General features: G+C 37.3%; 1 protein-coding gene across 4 annotated transcripts in view; it reads right to left on the bottom strand.

Annotated features, from left to right (window-relative positions):
* The window catches only part of Park2 (parkin RBR E3 ubiquitin protein ligase), a 1,289,129-nt gene that overhangs the window by 795,120 nt on the left and 472,431 nt on the right, over nucleotides 1–21,578 (bottom strand). For all 4 annotated transcript variants that reach the window (XM_005390686.2, XM_005390687.2, XM_005390688.1 and 1 more), the window contains exon 4: nucleotides 5,611–5,729. In XM_005390686.2, coding sequence (XP_005390743.1) covers nucleotides 5,611–5,729 — 119 coding nt within the window. The remainder of the gene's footprint in view (nucleotides 1–5,610; nucleotides 5,730–21,578) is intronic.

Raw genomic sequence — 21,578 nt, 5'->3', positions numbered from 1 at the left:
TACATAAATAGGGGCTAGGAAGATTTTTGAGAGAAGCAATGACACCAGTTATTTTAAATTATCCATTTCACTGCTCAAGAACACAATCAGAAACATACCAGCCAGGCACAAAGTAACTTCCCTGCTGTGCTCAGGCCTGTCTCATTTCTACCTGGACCCAAGTGGACAATCTTAGAACAATCGGTGGAAAATTGAATGTTTGCCATGTTTTTTTCAATCAACTGTGTTCACTATTTTACAGTGAGCATTCATATTTCTACAGTGAGCATTCACAGGATATTTTGGTTTCGTTCAAATCCTGATCAAGGTCACTATGAAATAAAGAGGACACCTTGATTTGAAAATGGAAGAAAGCCTCATGTGTGAGTTGATTCTTAAATAACCCTTGAAGTCAGGTCAAAATTTTGGGATTCTGTTTTCCGATCACCATCAGAATGGAAATGGCTGAGGTCCATCTTTCTTTGCAATTTATTATGGGCATCATACCTAACATGAAATGTGTTTAAACTGCAGTACCATGTATAGATACAGCTCCTTATTTTTACATGTAAGGCTTTTAGTAGTAATAAGGAAATACTGGCACAACATGAATGAACCCAAACAATAACAAAAGTAGAGATGGTAATTATGGAGACTAATGAAATGAATGGGGTTTGTTGCAAACTGAGTTTTCAGGGCAAGAAAAAATGAAATTACACTTTCAAAACTGACTCAGGTGGCTAAGAATGCATCAGCTTTTCTCCTTGTGTATAAAAATCTCTTTCCAGAGATTCCAGTCAGCCTTTTACCACTCTGCTGTATCTAGTTACATAAGAACCTATCTTCTCTCTTTTTTAATGTCCAGAGAAAATTAAATAAATTATTGATATTTATAGATTTTGAAAATGAAACCTAAGAGTTGTTTATTCTCTATATTGAAATCATTCCTCTTGTCAAAATCCAGCACTTGCTCTATTACTGCCAAGCCTAAACCCACATTTTACACTAATTACTGCTCCACAGAAGTCCTATATGGAAATTCTATTTAGTGTGTAGTTTTTGTTCTTTGAACATGTGTTTCAAGGAAGATAACTGAAATATCTGATCTTCTCTGCTATGACCCAGTTGTGCTTCACCTAGTAACTGTATTAAAAATATGGATTAAGTAAAAAAAATTAAATCATCTTAATTTCATTTTACCTAAATCATTAAGCATATTTTTCCAAGAATATTTTTCAGTGATATTTTAAGTACAAGGCAAGTAGTCAGATAATATAACATGAATTACCAAACTTGTACAGTGAATAGAACGTCCTAGGAAAGATTAGAACTTTGGAGAAATGTAAAGGAGATTTCTTTACTGCTGGCTTCAACATTTATTAAATAGGGGCTCTCTAATTAACCTCATGGAGTTTCTTTGATAAAAGAGGTTAGGTAATACTATCTACTTTGCAGGTCTGTTGTGAGAAATAGAGAAAAACACAATATAATCCCAGCACTTGGGAGGCTAAGCCAGGAGTATTACCATGAATTCAAGCCCAGCCTGGGCTACCTAAGCAAGTTCAAGGCCAGTCTGGATTATATGAGTCTCAAAACAAACAAATAAACAAACTTAGGGAAGGAAGTCCATAAATTGTAGCACATCAAAATTCATATGAATACTAAAAATTTGAGATAAAAATTTTAAAGGGTGTCAATCTGTGGAACAAATGTATGAAAGTTCAAATACAGATGTCAGCTAATTAACACTACTTGTTTGTGTCCTACTATGGACAAGGCAATGTGTGAGGTGTACAAGATAAATCAGAGACATAAACTGAGAAGTTATATAATCATATAAAGCTTATAGACTCAAGGGTATAAAAAGGTAAATGGACAATGGTACGAGTGCAAAACAGGAAATGAATGATATTTGCAATAATGTAGGTGAAGTTTTGCCTCTGGGTAGGAAATGAAGAGAGCAGAGACCAGCTAGCTCTAGAAGACACATAAAGAAAGGGCCAACGATGTGCAAAATAGTAAACAGAATAAGGAGAATAAAAGATTGATTTAAATATTAAAATGGAGCCATTCTGGGAGCTGAAAATCTCAGACATAGTCACAGAGAGGGCATCTCAGATGGGATGAGGCCAAGACCACTGAACGGATGACTGGATCATCTCCCAGGAAATGGGATCCAGGTGAGCAAAGTGACTGTACTTTCATCCAGAGCATTATTCTGAGGGCAAAAAAGTAGCTGGCCCTGAGTAAATAGGGGTGGAGAGCCTATTATTTCTCTGAAAGGAGTAAGCCAAGGCCTGGATTTTGATTCTGAAGTATACATAAACATATATGCACACATACATCTGGTATGTATATATGCACATATATATATATGCACACACATTATGTATATATGCACATATACATAAACATATATGCACACATGAACTGTATGAATGAATGATAATAATAGAATAATAAAATAATGTAAGTATTTAACATTTCTAAGGTTTTCTTTGTTTTCGTTTTGTTGTGGGGGAGCTATTTTTGGTATTAGAGTTATCCCTAAGGCCTTCAACTTGAGCAGTTTTAAAAATTTTTTACTGTGAGACACGGTCTTGCTAAGTTATGAAGCTGATCAGGTTGCCTGTTAGGATTATAGGCATATACCACCACACTAGGCTCTGTTCAGTGGTCTTGGCCTCATCCCATCTGAGATGCCCTCTCTGTGACTATGTCTGAGTTTTTCAGTTCCCAGAATAGCTCCATTTTAATATTTAAATTCAATCTTTTATTCTCTTTATTCTATTTACTGTTCTGCACATCATTGACTCTTCCTTTATGTGTCTTCTAGAGCTAGCTGGCCTCTTCTCTTCTCATTTCCTACTCCGAGGCAAACTTGAAACCCTCCTGCTTTGACCCTCCAGAATAGTAGGATTACAGTCATACACCACCACACTGGGCTCTAAATATGATCTGACTGGTGTTCTGTGCAGTTTTTCAATATGAACTAAACTTCACATTACCTAAGAAATCAATCCTATTATACTCTTGAACAATGTTCCCCAAATTAACACAGGTAAGAAGCAAGAAATCGGAATTGTCACTGGGGCAGTCTGAGCCCAGGTGCATCTTTCTAAGCTCACATATGTTGTCCCCATGATACCTTCTTCTCCTGGATGCTTAACTATTCCAGGCTTTGCTAACCTCATATTAATGTACCACTCAATCTCTATAGTACTTTGGTTAGATATTATTTAAACAGATTATATGGATTGTTTTTCCTTCCCTTTTTCCCCACAGAGCATATTTTTAAATGAAAATTTCACATAAAATTCCAAATTTATGATTTCTCTTGATTAAAAGAAGTTGAGCCACAATGTTCACAATTGGTCAACAACTGGCAGACACTATAACCTGCACACAGGCCTCAGCCTCTCCCTGTCCCACAATCATCCCTTCCCTTACTGCCCACATCAGACCACATTACTGCTTTTATGACTAGTGGATATATTTCCTGTAGGTTATCCTTAGTATAAATACGTAAGTGTGATAAAAAGGTAAAATCCTCAGAGCTTAGAAGTTTAACCACCTTCTGGGTTCATATCATTGGTCTAGACACACAAGCTCCAGTTTTATTAAGCAAATGCTTGGCTCTGTTTGTGTTAGCTTTCCACTACTGTGAAAAAACACCTGGGAAAACAACTTAAAGGAGGAAAAATTTATTTTGGCTCTGGGCTTTCCAGGTTTCAGTCCATGGTCACCTGGCTTTCTGGCCTTCAGGCCTTCAGTGAGATAGAAATGCCATGGAACAAGGGTGGGGTAGAAAGAGCTCACTATCTCAAAGCAAGCAGCAACACAGCAAGAAAGCTGAGGGGGAGGTAACCCCACAGCTCACTCCTTTCGGCCAGGCCCCTCCTAGCACCTCACCCAGCAAGACGCTGGCGCATGTGTGATCCGACCACTTACCAAAGCCTCATCAGCCGGCCTGATTTGGAAAACATCTAGATCCAAACCACAACACAGTTTAAGGCCTCACTCTTCTCAATCTAAAATGGGGCTACTAATAGTACTTAGAGTGTTGTTATGAAATAAGGTAATTATGAAAAGAATTTAGCTTGAGGTCTAATGATAACTTGTTATTGCTTTGTGCATCCTGAACACAGTGGGAATTTAGTACAAACATGTCAAATCCACCATCAGATGCAATCAGGATTAGAGCATGTAGATTAAAAGTAGGATAAAATGTGTACTATTTTGGAAAACGAAGAGGAATAGGTTGAAGAAAACTTCTCTTGGCCTCAGGACAGCATGCTTGTTAGGCAGAAGCACTGGCCAGTAACAATCCTATAAAGAGAGTTCAGTCTGATTGCTCAGGACAAACTTGATGAGCATTCACCAACTAGGTTTCTTAAGTGGATTTCCCTATATACTGGATCTGATACTTGGATCACAAGGAAGTACCCAGTCACATGTTTTAGTAATTCTACCATTTTCTCAGACCTATGGAAATGGATCCATGATTTCTCTTTCATTAGGTACCCCTTTCGAGAACTTTTACAAGACTCCATTATTTCTACTCTGCAGGGCATCCTTGGCCCCTTGTCACCTGTAGAATATGATCTCACAGCTCTACCTACTATGGGCAGTTTCCATCTGGTACCTGGGTTATTTATCTACCCCTAAACCTGACTACCACAGCACTTTGTCTTTTTATGTCTACTTGTGCTTGCACAGCTGTGCCAACCAAACATCCTACTTACCCCTACTCGCTGTTATGTCCACATCACATTCTACCAGATCCTAAAGAACTACCACCTTGAAGCTATGCACTAACTGTCTGTGTGTTTTACATCAGGGGTTAGCAAACCTTTTCTCTACAAGGCCAGAGAGTAAACAGCTCCAGGTTTGCAGACCATTTGGTCTGTGTCCCAACGCCTCAACTCTGCCCTTATGGCACAAAAGGAGTCATGACAGCAGCTGTAGAAATGGGAAGGCCTGATTTCTGATAAACTGTATTTACAGACACTGGAATTGAAATTTCATATAATATTCATGGGTCATGTCATATTATCTGTTTTTTGAAGTTTTCTAGCCATTTAATAATGTAAAAACTCTCTTGGCTCAAAAATAAGCAACAAGCCACTGTAGACTTTTGGTCTGCTTTCTATGCAGACCGTGTGTGAGTAGTCAACTTTCCTTTTACGTTTCTTTAAATTAGGGTATAACTTTCATTAGTAAAATTCAGTGCACCATTCTTAAATGCACACTGGATTCTGGTGTAGCAACACATAGCTCTAGATGTAAAATATGTCCAGTAACATAAGATGCTTCTTCATAGTCTCTTCCAAAAAAGTACCCTGACCAAAACCCCTTTTCCCTATAACAGTAATCTGTACACTTTCTTTCAATAGGTCTGTACTATGGAAGTAGGGAAATGACTGCAGTATACAAACTTTTACAGGTAAAAAATCAGAAGGCAAAGATGTATTCTTAAATGAAACTTCAAGTATCATTAGCCATTGGAACCACACAGAAGAGTGTCTTATATTTTCAAAAAAGTGATAGAGATAAGAAATCTCAAAGAGCAGTTCTGCTCACTCACACTCATTTTCTTGGCTGTGCCGCGTTGCCTCTAGGCATCCTTACCTGGGCCAAGGTGAGGGTGGCTTGTTTGCAGGTGCCACACTGTACTCGGAGCTTTCCAGGCTGCACCCTTTGACAGGGCATTTTGCAATAAACATAGAAGCTGTTGTATGTTGTGCTACCTGTGGGGAAAAGAGCAGAGAGAAAGCAGCTAATCAATGCTGGATCCAAACTGAGACAGGAAACTCTCTTTAAAGGCTCGTTAGATGAGAATTTTAAAAGCAAATCCTCAGAAACATTTTGAAACATTAGCGGAATAAATATTCCAAAGAGGATACAACAATTTAATTTGGTAAATTAAATTAAAAGAGTGAAGATCTTTTCATTTTCTTGCCAATAAACCCCTGACTTACTCAGCAAAATAAGCAACCTGCCATTAAGAGAGCTGGCCAAGTACATTTGCAGCACACTGAATTACATGCACTGTCTGCTGGGGAAGTTTTCAAAATGGAAAGAAAATTTTAAAACTACTGGAAATTTAGAGACCACTGCTCTTAAATTCTTTTTCATGCTTCTGTACACAGTTTTGAAGACTCCAGAGTTTCCCTCTTAAAATCTTAAGTATAGATACAAACCAACCCATTTCTTATGATATGAATGATAAAGTCACAATTTTCTGAGTTTCCAGGGAGAGGCCTTGCCAAGATATAGTCATACATAGAACAAAACAGGACCCCTGAACCTGGAGGAGTATAACAGATCCTTAAAGGGATGCTTTGTATTTCAGCAATGTTCTCTCTACATAGACAAATGGTATTCAAGTAATATATGTTCAAGATTAAAAGATGAACAAAAAACAATTTAATGGTTAAAATTTCTGATTATTTCTCTCAGATACCAAAACTCAGGTATAGTGTTATTCTTTAAATTAGGGTGGCTTGTTCCCTCTTTTCATGTCTGAGAAGAACTACCTTTCTTCAGAAGCACGTAATAGTAAAATAACTTAAAATTTCAAAGTTTCTAAATTTCTAACAGTCTTTTTTCCTTTAATCCTTATCTTACCATTGCTTGATAGAAAGTAATATAAAATGTCATGGCACAAAATTTGCTTAAAATTTTACTGGTATCATGAGAAGCATCTAGAAATAATAAGTATTTCAATGTATGAAAACTTTTAGCCCCCAAAATGTTTACTTATAGTCTCCTAAAAACAATTTGAACAAATATAATAGGAAACAGCCAAAGATTCTGAAGTCCATTTCATTTATTTCACTAATTTAATGGCGGAGCCTTTGTAGATAGTTTGGACTGTCATTTATTTAGCCATCGCCATTAATATTATAAGTAAAAAAACTTGATAAAATATAACAAACATAAAGTTTTGTAGTTTTCTGAATTATTTGCTATATAACATATCAATATTACTCTCCAGAGATAAACTATTTAGCTTCTACTGTGAAAGGGGAGGGAAAATATAAATATATGTTTGTACGGTTGTTAAATTACCTTTCTGGATGCGTCTTTTTAGCTTTAGTGCTTGTGGGCAAGATACTCAAGTCCATAAACTTTGGATTATGATTAGCAAATATAATGATTATTTATAAAATATATTTTAAGGTTTATATATATCATAAGATACAAACCATGTATTAATATTATAGAAATATTTGTGATATAATAAGTGACTGAGTATCAAAAGATAACAAGAATTGTGAGAGGTTTTACCTATAATAAAAAATTTGTAAAGGCAGTAGCCTCACTGTTAAAATCTTTAACAGGAGTATGAACAAATTTAATTTCAAAATTTTTATAGCTTCCTGTAAAGGTTAAACAATCAGAAAGGAAAAAAAGGAACAGGAGAAGCAAATCTGCAAAGGCTCTCAGACACTAGCATTGTGGACAGACCAGATTAGCAACTGTTTACAATATTAGAAGATGCATGGCAGAAATTGCAGGGAACTAAATGGCTCTTCTCTCTCCCTTAAGGCAATAGTGGTGCTTGTGATATTGTTTCAGCTAATGATATATTAAAGCTGAATGTGAAGGCAGGGCCACCCTTCCCCCTCTGCATCCTTCAACCTTCGCTGAAGTCCTTGGGAAGTTATTCAGGAAATGCTGCATGCCAGTGTCTATGCCCTAGAAGCACATAAGATGACGTGCAATCCATTACACATTGCTTCCCAGAACCAGCCACAAGTTGGGGATTAATAGCCAAGCTGAGGAAGATCAAGGTCAGGCCAGACCTGGCTGTAGCACATTTCAGGCTGTTAGCTCCACTCAGCCAAGTGGCTCGGGCTTCAAGTCAATCACAAGGGCTTCTTTTCAGAGAGGCTTCGCTGCCTATCTGGCTGCATAACACAATTTAAAGTCGGTAGCTTCTCTGTACTGTACTGTGGACGGGAGAACACTGGACAGGAATGAAAACAAATACCTCCCTGACAGTATTCTGGGCAATGTTCCCACTGGCCTGGCTGAAAGACCTTCAGTTGGAACTCTTTCATATGGAGTCATAACTCCCGAGGAATGGCAAGGCTATTCTGTGAGCAGCCTCGGAAGCCTTTCTCTAGGTATACAGCTGTCTGTCGTCAACAACACAAGTCCTTGCCTTTCACTTTTCTGTGGATCTTAAAATCCTTTTTCTCTAATACAGTCTTCATATGGCAGCATCTTCCTTGGGCAGAGTAATCGAAGCACCCTCTGTTTGTATTTATAAGATTCCCTTTGCTTTACCTCATACTTTCACACCTAGAGATATATTTCAAAAGTGTTCCCATTAGATGCTGCTATTCAGCAGTTGTGAACACTGTGGTACATTTGGGTGCACTCCGAGTGTGTGCAGATGCATAGACATATCCACGTATACTGCATATATACAGACTTTTTGGCTGAGACATTTGTGACTGAGTGGCATCTTGCTTCTTTACCCCGCCATACTTCAACACCCTAACACAACAGATTGTGTCTTTATATAATACCAGAGGGGTTTTTAAGTGATTTGGTTTGTTCAGTAGTTCTATTTATAGATTAATCAAAGATGTTTTAAGTATACCTTATAGAATACTACACAGGCTTGCAAGCTGCTCAGCCAAAATCTTAGACTGTCTTTGGTCAAACACTTTCGGGAGTGCCCAGTGAAACTGAGATAAATAAAATCCTGAGTACAGCATTCCATAGGGCTCTGTGTTCTTTAGGAAAGGCAGGATAAACACATCACAGACCAGACATGACCACAAAAGCATTTCCTTCATGGTGCATCTTGAGAAAATGCATTTTTCAGAAAAAAGGGGAAGACAAAAATTAGAAGAATTTAATCTACTGTGCCAACAAGTTTATATAATTATTTTGTGAAGAATTAGTCCACTAAAGTGACAATTTTATATCGGTTTCATTCAGAAGTAGTTTTTTTCTTACAGGACAGTAAAAAGCACAGTGAGATCAACACCCTTGGAAAGGATTGGCCAGTGTACCCATCCAAAGGGTCCCCTGGTTTCTGCTATAACTTGGCATTGTATCTTCTACTTTAGTTTTCTCTCTCACGTTGCCTCATTAACATAACCCTCAGTCAAGTCTCCACATTTATTTTTTGGTCAAAAGAAAAACTGCAGAAAGCACTTACAATATTCAGAACATATGAAGCCAAACCTATATTTAAAAAGTATAGGTTTTCCAAGTACATTCAACTATTTGATCTTTAATAATGGGGCAAAGGAAAAATTGCATGAGCCAGTCTATGAGCTTTGTACCTGACTGGGAAACAAGTGAAGATCAAAAACAAAGAAATACAGGATTACATTAAAATGCAGGGCTGGGGATTTAGCTCAGCGGCACAGCGCCTGTCTGGTAAGCGCCAGGTTGTGAGTTCAATTCCTGGTACCAGAAAAAACAAACAAACAAAAACATGTGGAGGCCAGGGGGTCTTGTCTCCCTTGGACAAAGAACTCCAAGTGACTGGCTTACCCTGTCTTTATTCATTCTGACTTTGAAACAAGCAATTAGAGAATCACAAGATTCACCCACCTCCCACCATCCACAGTACACGTCCGAGTAAACAACAGGATCTCATGAGTATTAACTTTTCCCGAGAACTTGCAATGTGTCTGCAGGCTCACATGCTGCCCCTCTTCCTGGGGTTCACAGATGGGGCCAGTGAGGTGTCAGTCTTCATATCTGGTCTCCCACAAAAGATAGCTTCATTAATAGATGGTGCTGTGGAAAATGCCTGTCCACATGCGGAAGACTGAATCTAGATCCATATATCTCACCATGTATAAAACTAAAATAAAAAATGATTAAAGATCTAAACACTAAAACAAAAGCATTTAATCTGGTGGAAGATATGGAAAAAATTGCAAGGCATTCCTCAGACAAAAGACTAAGATCTAAAATAATAAAGAATTCAATAACTCCCCCCATAAAATGCCCAATCAAAAAAGTATATAAATAAAATGAATAGATATTTCTAAGAATAAGGAGTACAAATGGCCAATAAATATATGAAGAAATGTTCAACATTGCTGGACATTAGCGAAATACAAATTAAAACAATACCGATATTCCATCCTACCCCAGAAAGAATGACCACCAACAATAAATCAAGTAACAAATGCTGACAGGGCTGTGGGGGAAAAGAAACCCTTTTACATTGTTTATGGGAATGTAAACTACTACAACTACTATGGAAATCATGATGGAGAGTGCTCAAAACAAAACAAAACAGAAAACCTAAAACTAGAAATTCCATTTGACTCAGCTATTTCCTTTTAGATAGCTTCCTGAAACAACTGAAGACATCATATTGCAATAATACATGCACATTTATGTTTGTAGTAGCACAATTTATAATAGCTAAATCTTGGAAGTAGGTTATATGCCCAGAAATAAATGAATGGATAAAGAAAATATGGTATTTACACACAATGGAGTACCACTCTGCCATAAAGAAGGAAAAACTTGAGTAACTCATAGGAGAAATGAGGAGATGATAATGTTAAGTGAAACAAATAAGATATACAAGCTTAACTATTGTATGGTTTTTCTTATACAAGAAACCCCAACTATAACTAAGGAGCAAAATAAAAGTCAGATGATGGGAAGTAGGTAAACAGATCATTCTCAGATGAGAAGGGGATCTGGAAATGTGGAAAGGGAGTAGAAGAAAAGAATCTTAAACACAGATTTAAGATATGCAATATATATGTACCAACTCCTCACAAGCAATGTATAGCAAATGTGTACTAAAAATTTTTTAGAAAACAATTTAAAGTCCATACCAAACATGTACTAAATTTTTCAAAATAATTTATTTATTTATTTATTTTTTTTTGGTTTTTCTCCGGTACTGGGAACCGAACTCACAATCTTGCGCTTGCCAGACAGGCGCTTTGCCGGTAAGCTAAATCCCCAGCCCCTCAAAATAATTTAAAATCAATACATAACAATAAACCATTTTGCCACTAGTTATATGGCACTGAACAGGATACTTCTTCAAGTCTGCAAGGTGGAAATAATAATAACTGTAATAATTTCTAATTCATAGGGTTTTGGTAAGAAATACACTAAACTATGTCTATAAAATATTCAGTGTATGATAGCATGAGGAAATCACTTAATAAATCATCATTACAGGCCGGTGGTATAGCTCAGCAGCATAAGCACCTGCCTGGCAAGGCCAAGGTCCTGAGTATGATCCCTAGTACACCCCCCAAAAAATCATTACTTTAAAAATTATGAATTTTGATATACGGTATGTGTCCTTTTGTAAAGTAGCATAATCTGCATAGTTACTATTTTTCTTTTATTGTTTCATATAATGGGCTTAGGCCTGAAGAAATGTGTGTGTGTGTGTGTGTGTGTGTGTGTGTGTGTGTTTGAGTCTCTGTGTGTGCATTTCTGCATGTATTTGTGTGCTGGGAGTTGAATTTACAACCTCATACATGCCACATATGCTAACTATGTTTTGTACTACTGAGTTACATTCCCTAGCTCCCAAAAGTGTTTTAATAGACAGACATTTAGGAAAAGTTATTCTAATTCTAATGAAAACTTTGCATTGATCTCAGAAGTTTTCATAACTATTTGTCACAGAGACTCAAGAGTGTAAATTTCTTGGATTATTTGTTTTTAGAGGATAAGCAGAGAGTGAGATTAACATATTTTATACTTAGGTAAGGAATAATCAGTATTAATAGTCTATAAAAGAACAAAAAGCAGCAACATTATTGATTTAAAATATTTATAACATATGAAAATGTTAAAAAGAATACTGCTGCACAAGAGAACTTCTTATGATGATGGAAATGTCCTACATCTGCATCATCTTATATGAGCAATGACAGGGGCTATCAGTATACATGGCTATTGGGAACTGAAACTTTGTTAGAAACCACTGGTTTCTAGTTATTAATTTTAAGAATTTCAATTTCAATAGCCTTATGTGGATAGCAGCTATGCAAATGGACAGCAGAGAAGAGAATAAATACCACTGATGTGTCTCCTCTCCCTGCTCTCCAGGGATGCAGACTACAGAAAATGCCAAGGAGATTCACCTGTCGCATCATGAAGCACAACTATTTTAACTGTGGTAATACAAAGACAGTGTTAGATGGAGAGAAAGGAGTTTTGAATTTATGGCCCTGGGTGTCAGAAGAGATAGGGAGGGTTCTGGCACTTTACAGTGCCAGAAGCAGAGCAAGGCTTCTCTCCCACTACACGCCCTGTCACCACGTGGGCCAGTCCGTGATACATGCTGGACAGCGCTACCATCTTCTTCATGCCCCTTGCCACCTTTGGACTCCAGCCTATAAGCACAAGGTCCAGTGAGAACGGCAAGTTTTCTAAGAATACTTTCCTTGATGTCCCTATAAAGCTATATGATCAGTAGTTATCAACATCTCAAAGTAAGAAAATATACTGTGCATACCTTGTATACTTTGTCACTTTTAAACAGTTGATTTGTCCCAACATTAAGAAGCAGCATCTACTAAGTTTTCTTTGGCAGGAAGCTCCCTCTTTGGGCCCTTCACCCAGCTCCACCCACAGTGTCTGGCCGGGCACCTGTAGTATCAGCTCCTTCCTTCTTGCCTCATTCTAACAACAGCCTGCCTGTGTTTGTGAATTATCAAGGCTGGCTGGCTGCAGTGACCTGCTGTCTGCACCATTAGCTCCATTATCACTTAGAATTTTCCACATTTCTTAGGCTTACTCATTGTTCTAGGAGAAACCCAGTCCTGTTAGATCCCCACAACCCTACATGCCTAGAGTCTCTAAAGCTGTGACAGGGATCAGGTTAGAAATAGCTACAAGAGCATAGAGAATCAGCAGTTTTCCCATGGGGTTTCTGAGTAGTGGTCTTGTGGAAAGTGCTTGAATACATTTTCTAGAATATACATCTCATGATCCAGGTGTATAAAAAATATATAACAATGAACAAAGTACAGCAAATATAGCAAGCTTCACTTATTTCTGAGAGTACAGCATGCTTATCTTTACATATTATAGAGAAATAAAAAATTTCCCTGTATTGGTCTAAAACTCTTTTTTTTTTTTTTTTTGGTTTTTCTCCGGTACCGGGAACCGAACTCACGACCTTGCACTTGCCCGACAGGCGCTTTTGCCGCTGAGCTAAATCCCCAGCCCTAAAACTTTTTATTAGTTCTACCTTAATCAATGCATATAAACTTAGTCTAGAGTGACTCACCTGAAATCCATTGAGTATGAACACCCTAAATCATTTCAGCATAGCTCTTCATCTTCTATCATCAAAAAGGTGAGAATCATATCAAAACAATGTAATGCAAGCTAAGATCTTTCTCACCCCATGACCTTGTGAGGTGACTGTCTCCCTGCCACACCATATGGGTGTGCCACCTCCTCTACCTTCTGAAGGATCACAGTACTTCTTGTGAGTACAACCACAGCACACAGCATATTTTTGTCCCAATTTTCCTAGGGAAACAACTTCCCTTTATTTTGTATGTTTCAAATAGCAAAGCTTTTAATCCTAGTGAACAGTAAATATTCATCAGATCAGTAAATTCTATGTTTTAAATGTTGTATGAAAATTGTAACAAGTATGGTAATATGAGGGCAAACAGTTAATACAAAATAGAATGCCACCATGATTATCCAATCTTTTCACAAGCCAAACTCATGGGACTAACTTCATACCTGCTTCAAAATTTTGGAACATCACCTTTGCAATCAGCAATATAATATTATACTAACTTGACATCACAAAAGTGATAAATAAAACAAAAAGAAACAATAAATTTTAAAGTTTTATATGAAATATGGAATAATGAAACATTTAGAATTCTGAAAATTTATCACAAGTGAAATACACTAAAGGTTAGTTATTACATAAATACTTTTCACACCAATTTTTTGTCTAATAGGTTATCACAGCCAACAGAATCGAACTGCACTACTCCATGCTTTTTACAAGTTCAATCCTTAACTCCTGTGAAGTAACCAAGGGATGCTATATCATAAATAATTTCCAATTATATAACCATCCATCCAGTACATGTGCTTCTAAAACATGTTTAGCAATCTCTCAGGAGACTCTACCTTTAAAAGCTAAAATTTAGTTCTCAGTTTTGGGGGGTGCTAAGGTTTTTAATTAATGTATCTGCACAATAATTTTATTTGGTGAGGCAAAATCTGCTGATTAAATCTAATGCCTTTGTTTGGGCTTTTTTGGCTGTTGCTGCCAATTTATTCTTTCATTATTCATTTTGAAAATAATAATGAAATCTCCCATATCCAGACAAAACTGTACAGTGAAGCAAAACTGAAAGACTGAGTTTAAAGAACAAGTTTCAAAGACAAACAGGGTAAATTTAGCTGCTTATTCTTTCTCAAACTGGTAAGGGACAGGGTCTAGTTATGGCAGATGCCAGCAAAGCTATAGCTCTCTAAAAATCTGATAAATATCTGTAATTCAAATTTAGATAGAAGACATTATCAACACTACAGGTGATTTCCTCAGAATGAAACCTCTGTAGCACAGGATGTATCCATTTTGGCTTAAAGAGACAGGAATAGCATCTCTCTGAGGCAGAACATCTAAGCTGGGCCTGTTTTCCCTGTTCACCTAGGGTAAAATGACTAACCTTCAGTACCTACTTCCTTGTCTGCAAAATCAAAATGATAGAAGTACTAACTTATATTCTGATGTAGGAGTTCTAAAAATAGTAATATAGATGAAGCACTCAGCACAATTTCTGATACACATGGGATGTTTCATACATATTTACTATTCCCATTTGTTGCCCCAAATATTTAGAACTCAACTTACTCCCATGACTCAGGTGGCTGCCTTTAAAAAAATATTGATTCTTACATAGAATTTACATCTTAAGCCTACTATAAGTTTTTAAATATAGGCAAGGTTTAAGTCCTAATTCAGTTAAAGTTGTTTCTTACTCAAATATTTTATAATTAAATATTAATAATATTATAGAACATAAATCTTTATAGAAAGTCCCTAAAGATTACTAGAATCACATTTCCTTACATGAGGTAGATCTTTTTTACCATGCAAAAAATACACCTGGAGTATTGTACAACTACAAATAGAAACAGTAAGTGATTACAGGGAACCAGTCTAGAGGATAAAATGTTCAAACTACCTTCTGCACCTAAACACATTGAGTACATACATCCAAAATAAAAAGTGTTTCTGATGGTTTGCTTGTAGAATGGTACTAAGGGGATGTAAAATGCATTCCAGAATTTCATTTTACCAACAGACTTGCCAAGTTTGTGCCGATTCTTCAAGCCATGCACTACTGTCATGATTTTATAAAGCTGCAATTCTAGACTCTGGTGTCCCCGAAAAAGAAACAGGGACAATCAGAAATTTGAATAGCGTTTTCCTGGTTACAAAGCACATGCTTTCCCACTGACCTTGGGATAATAACTTGGATTCAGAAGGCGGTCTGCAATGAATGCAGGAGGGGATTGCTGCCATGGGCCTTAAAAGTGGCCCTTTAACGTGGACTGGCAATTATGGACTGTGGTGGGCAATCACTAACACTGCCTCAGCTCCAGCCTCATCACTCGTTTTCCTGTTCAGTCACTGCTAAAGGCTTCATGGAAATTCACATTAGTGTTTTCTAGCACTGCATTTAGTAAGGATGTCAGGTTCAGCAATTACCAAAGAGGAAACTTAAGTCTTATTTTTGAGGGTTAGTACATATCCTGTAATGTGTGTATCAAGGAATGCTCATCTGTGCCATGTCCTAAGAATTGACATACTTATTATTTTTTATATAAATCATAACTGTCCTGATATTTAAAAAGTACTTTAAAAATCTCCTTATTTTAAATGTTCTAAATGTTAGAGAGAGTAATCTGTTAAGTAAATGAATACTCAGAAAAAGAGCAATAATTAAAAAAAAATAATAAGCAAAACATGAGCCTACACCTTCTTACATTCTTCATTTCGTTTTGGCAACAATATCTAACATAACTAGTTTTGTATAGATATTTTTAAAAATAATATTTTCTATCTTTACTATTGCTATTAAATAAGTCTCTTACAAGTGCTGATGATTTAAGTATCTTCTTTAGCCTGTACCAAATGATAAGACAAAATATACAGTGTCAACAAATCTTATCTTTTCAAGTACTGATTTCAAAAACCACTTAGTGTAATAAGATTGTATTTTACCTCTTATAATATGTGAATTCTTCTTCTTCAGTGACATAGTGATTAATTAGAAATGCATGGTGAGGTCACCACGATGGGAAAAAGGTAAGAATGTTTGTTTCTCTTAATCAAGGCTGACAATACTGTAAATTAGTAATGAATGCTTCTAGTCCCAGGAAATTCTTTCCACTTCACAAACTCCCAACTCATAAGGCCTCCAGGACCCAGAAGAATCCTGGCCAGGTATCACAGTTCAGTTCAGGGGCCACCTCTTTCACCTAAACACTGTCTGCTCTAAGGTCTCTTCAGATTTATTGTTTATAGCACATGGAAACATCCCAATCAGTGCAGTGACTTTGCATGTTTAAATAAGAGCTCCCACAAGATTTTAAACTCCTCATGGGAAGTGTTTATGCTACAAGTAGTTTTCTACTTATACGTCCTCACCTCCAATCCAGAAGAAGGTGGTTCTAAGTAAATAAACAGGAATACATTGATTGATCAAATCCCTGAGAAACTACTGAGCTTAAGTAAACTCATTTAACTCAATAGCTTGAAAGTGAAGGAAGGTGTTTGGCTTGTGCTTTAGGGTACAGCTATGCCTGTGCTGCCTTCCAGAACTACCTCTACTAGAGAAAGAAATATCCAGATTTTTAATTGTTCTATTAAATTGTTTTTAATTATGTGTGTAGTTCAGTGGCATGACATGTGCATAGGTTCCACGTCAGTGTGACAAAACAAACAGAAACTCAAAAACCTGTAAGACTGCTGTAGGTTCACAAGCCAGCATGACGTCTTTAGCACTCTAGAGAAAGATTAAATCTAGAGAAATTTAAAATAGCAAAGGACCTTAGCAGTAATCAATATAAAAAGGAAGATATAAATTTCTATGTCAGGTACTATCTGACATAGTAAATATGTCACTATGTCATTTATACTCTTTCTGCCTAAAAAGTCAAGTTGGTTGGGAGAAAGAGCAGTGATAAAGAGGGATGGAGGCCCCAAGACAGAAGAATATTAGAAACCTATCAAGATTCTATCCATCAAACCAACTCCCCCAATGCTGAGCCATGGGTAATTCATAAAGAAGAAATCAAAACACCAGTAGTCAGATTATATGAAGTGGTACAAGAGAAAAGAAAACAAAACCCACATCAATAAAGTGCTCACTGAGCTCAAAGTTGATAATGAAACGAACAATGAATAAAAGAATTGATAAGTGAGCTTAAAAGGGACATTAATCAAAGGTAGCTGAGCTAAAGAAAATAAAAAAAAAAAAAACATGAATGACCACTTTAACAAATAATTAAAGTCCAGGAGAAGGTACCAGAATAGAGACAGCTAAGAGTTAAAAAAAATTCTATTGAAAACATGGGCAGCAGAAGTGACCAATGTGAGGAGACGGTCAGAACCAGAAGACAGGGCTGATGCAGGGGACACTACTAAGAGATATAATGAAAACAAGAGTCACAGAAAATGGACGTATTAGCCGCTGGATGATTAAATGGAGTTAGCAAATAATCAGAGGTGCTTCAAGCCCTAAAACAAAGCACTTCCAACTCAGACTAACGTATCCTAGAAAACTGTCTTTCATTGACCCTTTTCCATTGTTGGTGAGAATATAAACTATTACAGTCCTGTGGAAATTAGTGTGAAGAGTCCTCAAAAAACTAAAAATAGAAATTCCATTTGACCCAGCTATTCCCCCTCAGTGATATATGGATACCCATGTTCATAGCAGCACAACTCAAAACAGCTAAATCTTTTTTTAATTTTTATTTTTATTAGTACATGTTTGTACTAATACACATGCACAAACATAATTATTACATGTATTGTGAGGAGCTGCTACAGGTGCATAACACATCTTAATTCTTTTTATTATTTGGCCCTACCCCTGCTGTCCAGCCCTGCTCCTTCCATCTCTTGGTCTCCTCCCTGGTTGCAAAAGTTCTATCTCCATGTCTTTCCAATTCTTTCTTTCATCACCTTCCCTCTCACTCCCCCCCACTTGCCCAATCACTCTATCTCTTGTTCTATTTGAAAAGGATCTCCCTACTTGCTATTATCTATCTTTATTTTTTACTTTACAGTTATATCTCAATTCACAATTTGCTTCCACTCACATACTTCACATTGGGCGACAAACACAACTACGGCTATCTCCCCCACACAAACACAAATGTGGCCATCTTCCCCAAAATCTTAAAATAAATAAACTTTGGGAACAGAGAAGCCCACTGTATTTATATTTTTTAGTTTCTCCTATAAGAAAAATCACATGATATTTAAGCTTATGTATCTGATTTATTTAACTTATATTACAATCTCAGGGTACATCCATTTGCCTATGAATGAATCCTCCTTTATGGCACAGTAGTACTCAGTGTGTATAAATATCACATTTTCTTTATCCATGGTAGGCATATAGGCTATTTCCAAGACTTAGCTGCTATGAATGTTATGTGCTGCTGTCAAGATGAGTATGGATGTAACACTGCAATATGATGTCTTTAATTCTTTCAGGAAGATACCTAGCAGGAGAATAGCTGGGTCAAATGGAATGTCATAATAGCTAAATTCTGAGGGGCTTATACATTCATCAACAGATGAATGAATAAAGAAAATATGGCATTTTATATGAAGGGGGATAAGCTTGAGACATTTGTAGGAAAATGGATGCACACCAAATCATACTGTTAAGTAAAATAAATCAAAAACATACACTTAAACGTTACATCATTTCTTTATTAAGAGAAACTCAAAGTATAAATTTTTTAAAGAGCAAAATAAATGACAGATGATGAAACTGGGAAAGAGATCTTTTGCAAATGGAAAGGGGATCAAGAGATGGAAGGAAGGAGAACAAAGGGAGGGAAACAGGAAGAAAAAGAACTAAGATGGTTTTCTTCATGTAACAGCTCTCCATCATGAATGCAATCATCATGTGCTGAAAATATGTACTAAAAATAATAAAGTTTATGTCTGTCACAACAATGAACATCGGTGGATACTGTGTGCCTGATCTGCCAATGGGTGAGAAAAATCATATAACCATCAACTCAAGCCTCCCATGAAGAGTTTTAACATCCAAGAGTAACACTGGCATTTATACTGCTATAATTTAAGACTATAAAATCATCCAAATGCCTCTTGTGTTTGCAGGTAGGGCCCAGTTGGAGGAAGTGGGTAACCAGGGTCATGATCTGGAAAGGAATGTTCTTACTACTGGCTCCTCTTTTCTCTCTCTCTCTGCTTCCTGGCTGCCATGAGATGGGCAGCTGTGCTCCACTGTGCTTTTGCACCATGACGGCACCTTGGAGCCAATCAAGCAAGAACTGAATCCTCTAATACCATGAGCCAATGGAACCCTTTAATTTGTGTGCATTGGGTACTGTGTCCAGGAATGGGAAAGTGACTCATACACACACATTTAAGGGTCTTCATAGTGCATATGCAACAGGGAAGCATCCTCACACTTTTAGAAGGGTGGAAAGTAAAGTCAGAGAGGGAAGATAGAAACATGCACTTCCCCATGGAATCTTTTACATAGAGAGTTCCTTGATGTTCACTTTCAGTCTTGACCCTGCTTTACATGCAATGATTTTGTATTTATTCACATGCATCTGTGTATATCTTCAAAACCCTTAATACCTTAGGAGCCCTTGGGGAGGTATGTTTTTTCAGTGTTGGTAGGCACTGACCACTGATATATTCCACCTTGTCTCTAAGCAGAGCTTGCTTTGGGTCCCAGATGTTGCATCATACATAGATCTATGGAAATCAACATCTTGAGATGAACTAGGAAAATCTTTAAAGGGGTAGCAGTGAAAGAAAGAGATAAACTAATTGAGGGAAAGGGCATTTAGAAGTGAGGATAACCAATACCTAGAGTTCTGATTGTTGTAATTCTATGCCATTTGGCTTCAGGCACATGATCTGGAACTTTTGTACCTTGGATATCCTCGGGGTTTAGTCAGCAGAATCATGACTACCCTAGTGAGCCAGGAAAGACTCAGGGTCAAGATCTGCCTCCTCTCAGCAACTGCAGCAGTCTCACTCAGTCTCAGTGGGGATCCTGAGTCATTCTCTCCCCTCCCTCCCAGGGCCTATCCTGGTTAGGCCCTTGGCAATAGCTCCCAAGGCCTCACAAGTGCTCCCCTCTGTCTTTGCTCCTTTCAAGCAAAGGTGCTTCCAAATTGTTAAGAGAATTATCTTCTAAAAATCATATTACACCATCACTTTAAAAAAGGAGAGGGCCGGGGATATAGCTCAGTGGCATAAGTGCCTGCCTGGCAAGCACGAGGTCCCGAGTTCAATTCCCGGTACCTAAATAAATAAATAGATAGATAGATAAATAAATAAATAAGGAGAAAAAGTATGAGGTTTGTTTCACTGCAGTGATGCTTTTCTACTGAAAGTTGAGGCTGTGGTATCCAGGGCCTCTGGGTTGGACTTCTAAAATGGCCAAGTGAGGGACTATGTTACTAAAGTATTAGTTCTTACTTAGACAACTTTAGACTTTGTATTTTACTGCAAAATAGATCTTTATTGCCTCAGAAATATTTTAAATTACTTACCATTATTAAAAAATGATGCTTAAAAAAACTGATGCTTCTACAAATGTACTGTATATTCAGGAGATTGAAATAATCATAACAATTGTCTTCCATAGCTGAAATTCTATATCATGGCCTTTCAGGACTTGTGCTGCCAACTTTCTGAATGTAATTATTGCTGCTGACGGCTGTAGCCTATACAGGAAGGAAATCAGAACACTTGCTGTCTCCCCAAAAGGCTCAGCCTCGCCCCAGACCCTCCACCAGGAAGCCCCACTTGCATTAATGTCTGGAGAAAATACAAAGCGTGGCGGCCTCATTGAGAAGCCGCACGCCCACTGCCACCACAGGCAGAGCAGTCGGGGCTGGATGTGAGTTCCTCAGCGTTTGGCTCATCTGGATTGCATTCACCCTTTGGTCTATAATGTTAACTACAGTATATGTGGGTTTCCTTGTGGGGCCACAGTTTTGTAAGAATCAGAACTCTAACTTTCTCTACTTTTTTTTATTTCAGGAAAGTTTCTCTTCTAACTTTAGATCTTGCAGCTTAGCAAATGATTAGGAAATCAATACCTTGGGTAGGTACTGGTAGAATGCAAAAGGCATGTCTTAAATGAACAAAAATGATTTGCTACATCTTTCTGTTTCTATCAATTTTTATTTGCAGGACTCTATTACTTCCTCTTAATCTATTCACTGAATCTTCCCATGTCAAGGTTGACCCTGCACTACATCCTTAAATGACTCTTAACTTCATGAACATCATGTGTTGCGAGGGCCACACATTTGCTCAGTTAGTCCTGTACTTCAGACATACC

Source organism: Chinchilla lanigera, unplaced genomic scaffold (genome assembly GCF_000276665.1).
Source record: "Chinchilla lanigera isolate Chin_1 unplaced genomic scaffold, ChiLan1.0 scaffold00038, whole genome shotgun sequence".
NCBI classification, from domain to species: domain Eukaryota; kingdom Metazoa; phylum Chordata; class Mammalia; order Rodentia; family Chinchillidae; genus Chinchilla; species Chinchilla lanigera.
This window is presented reverse-complemented; position numbering and strand designations above follow the sequence as displayed.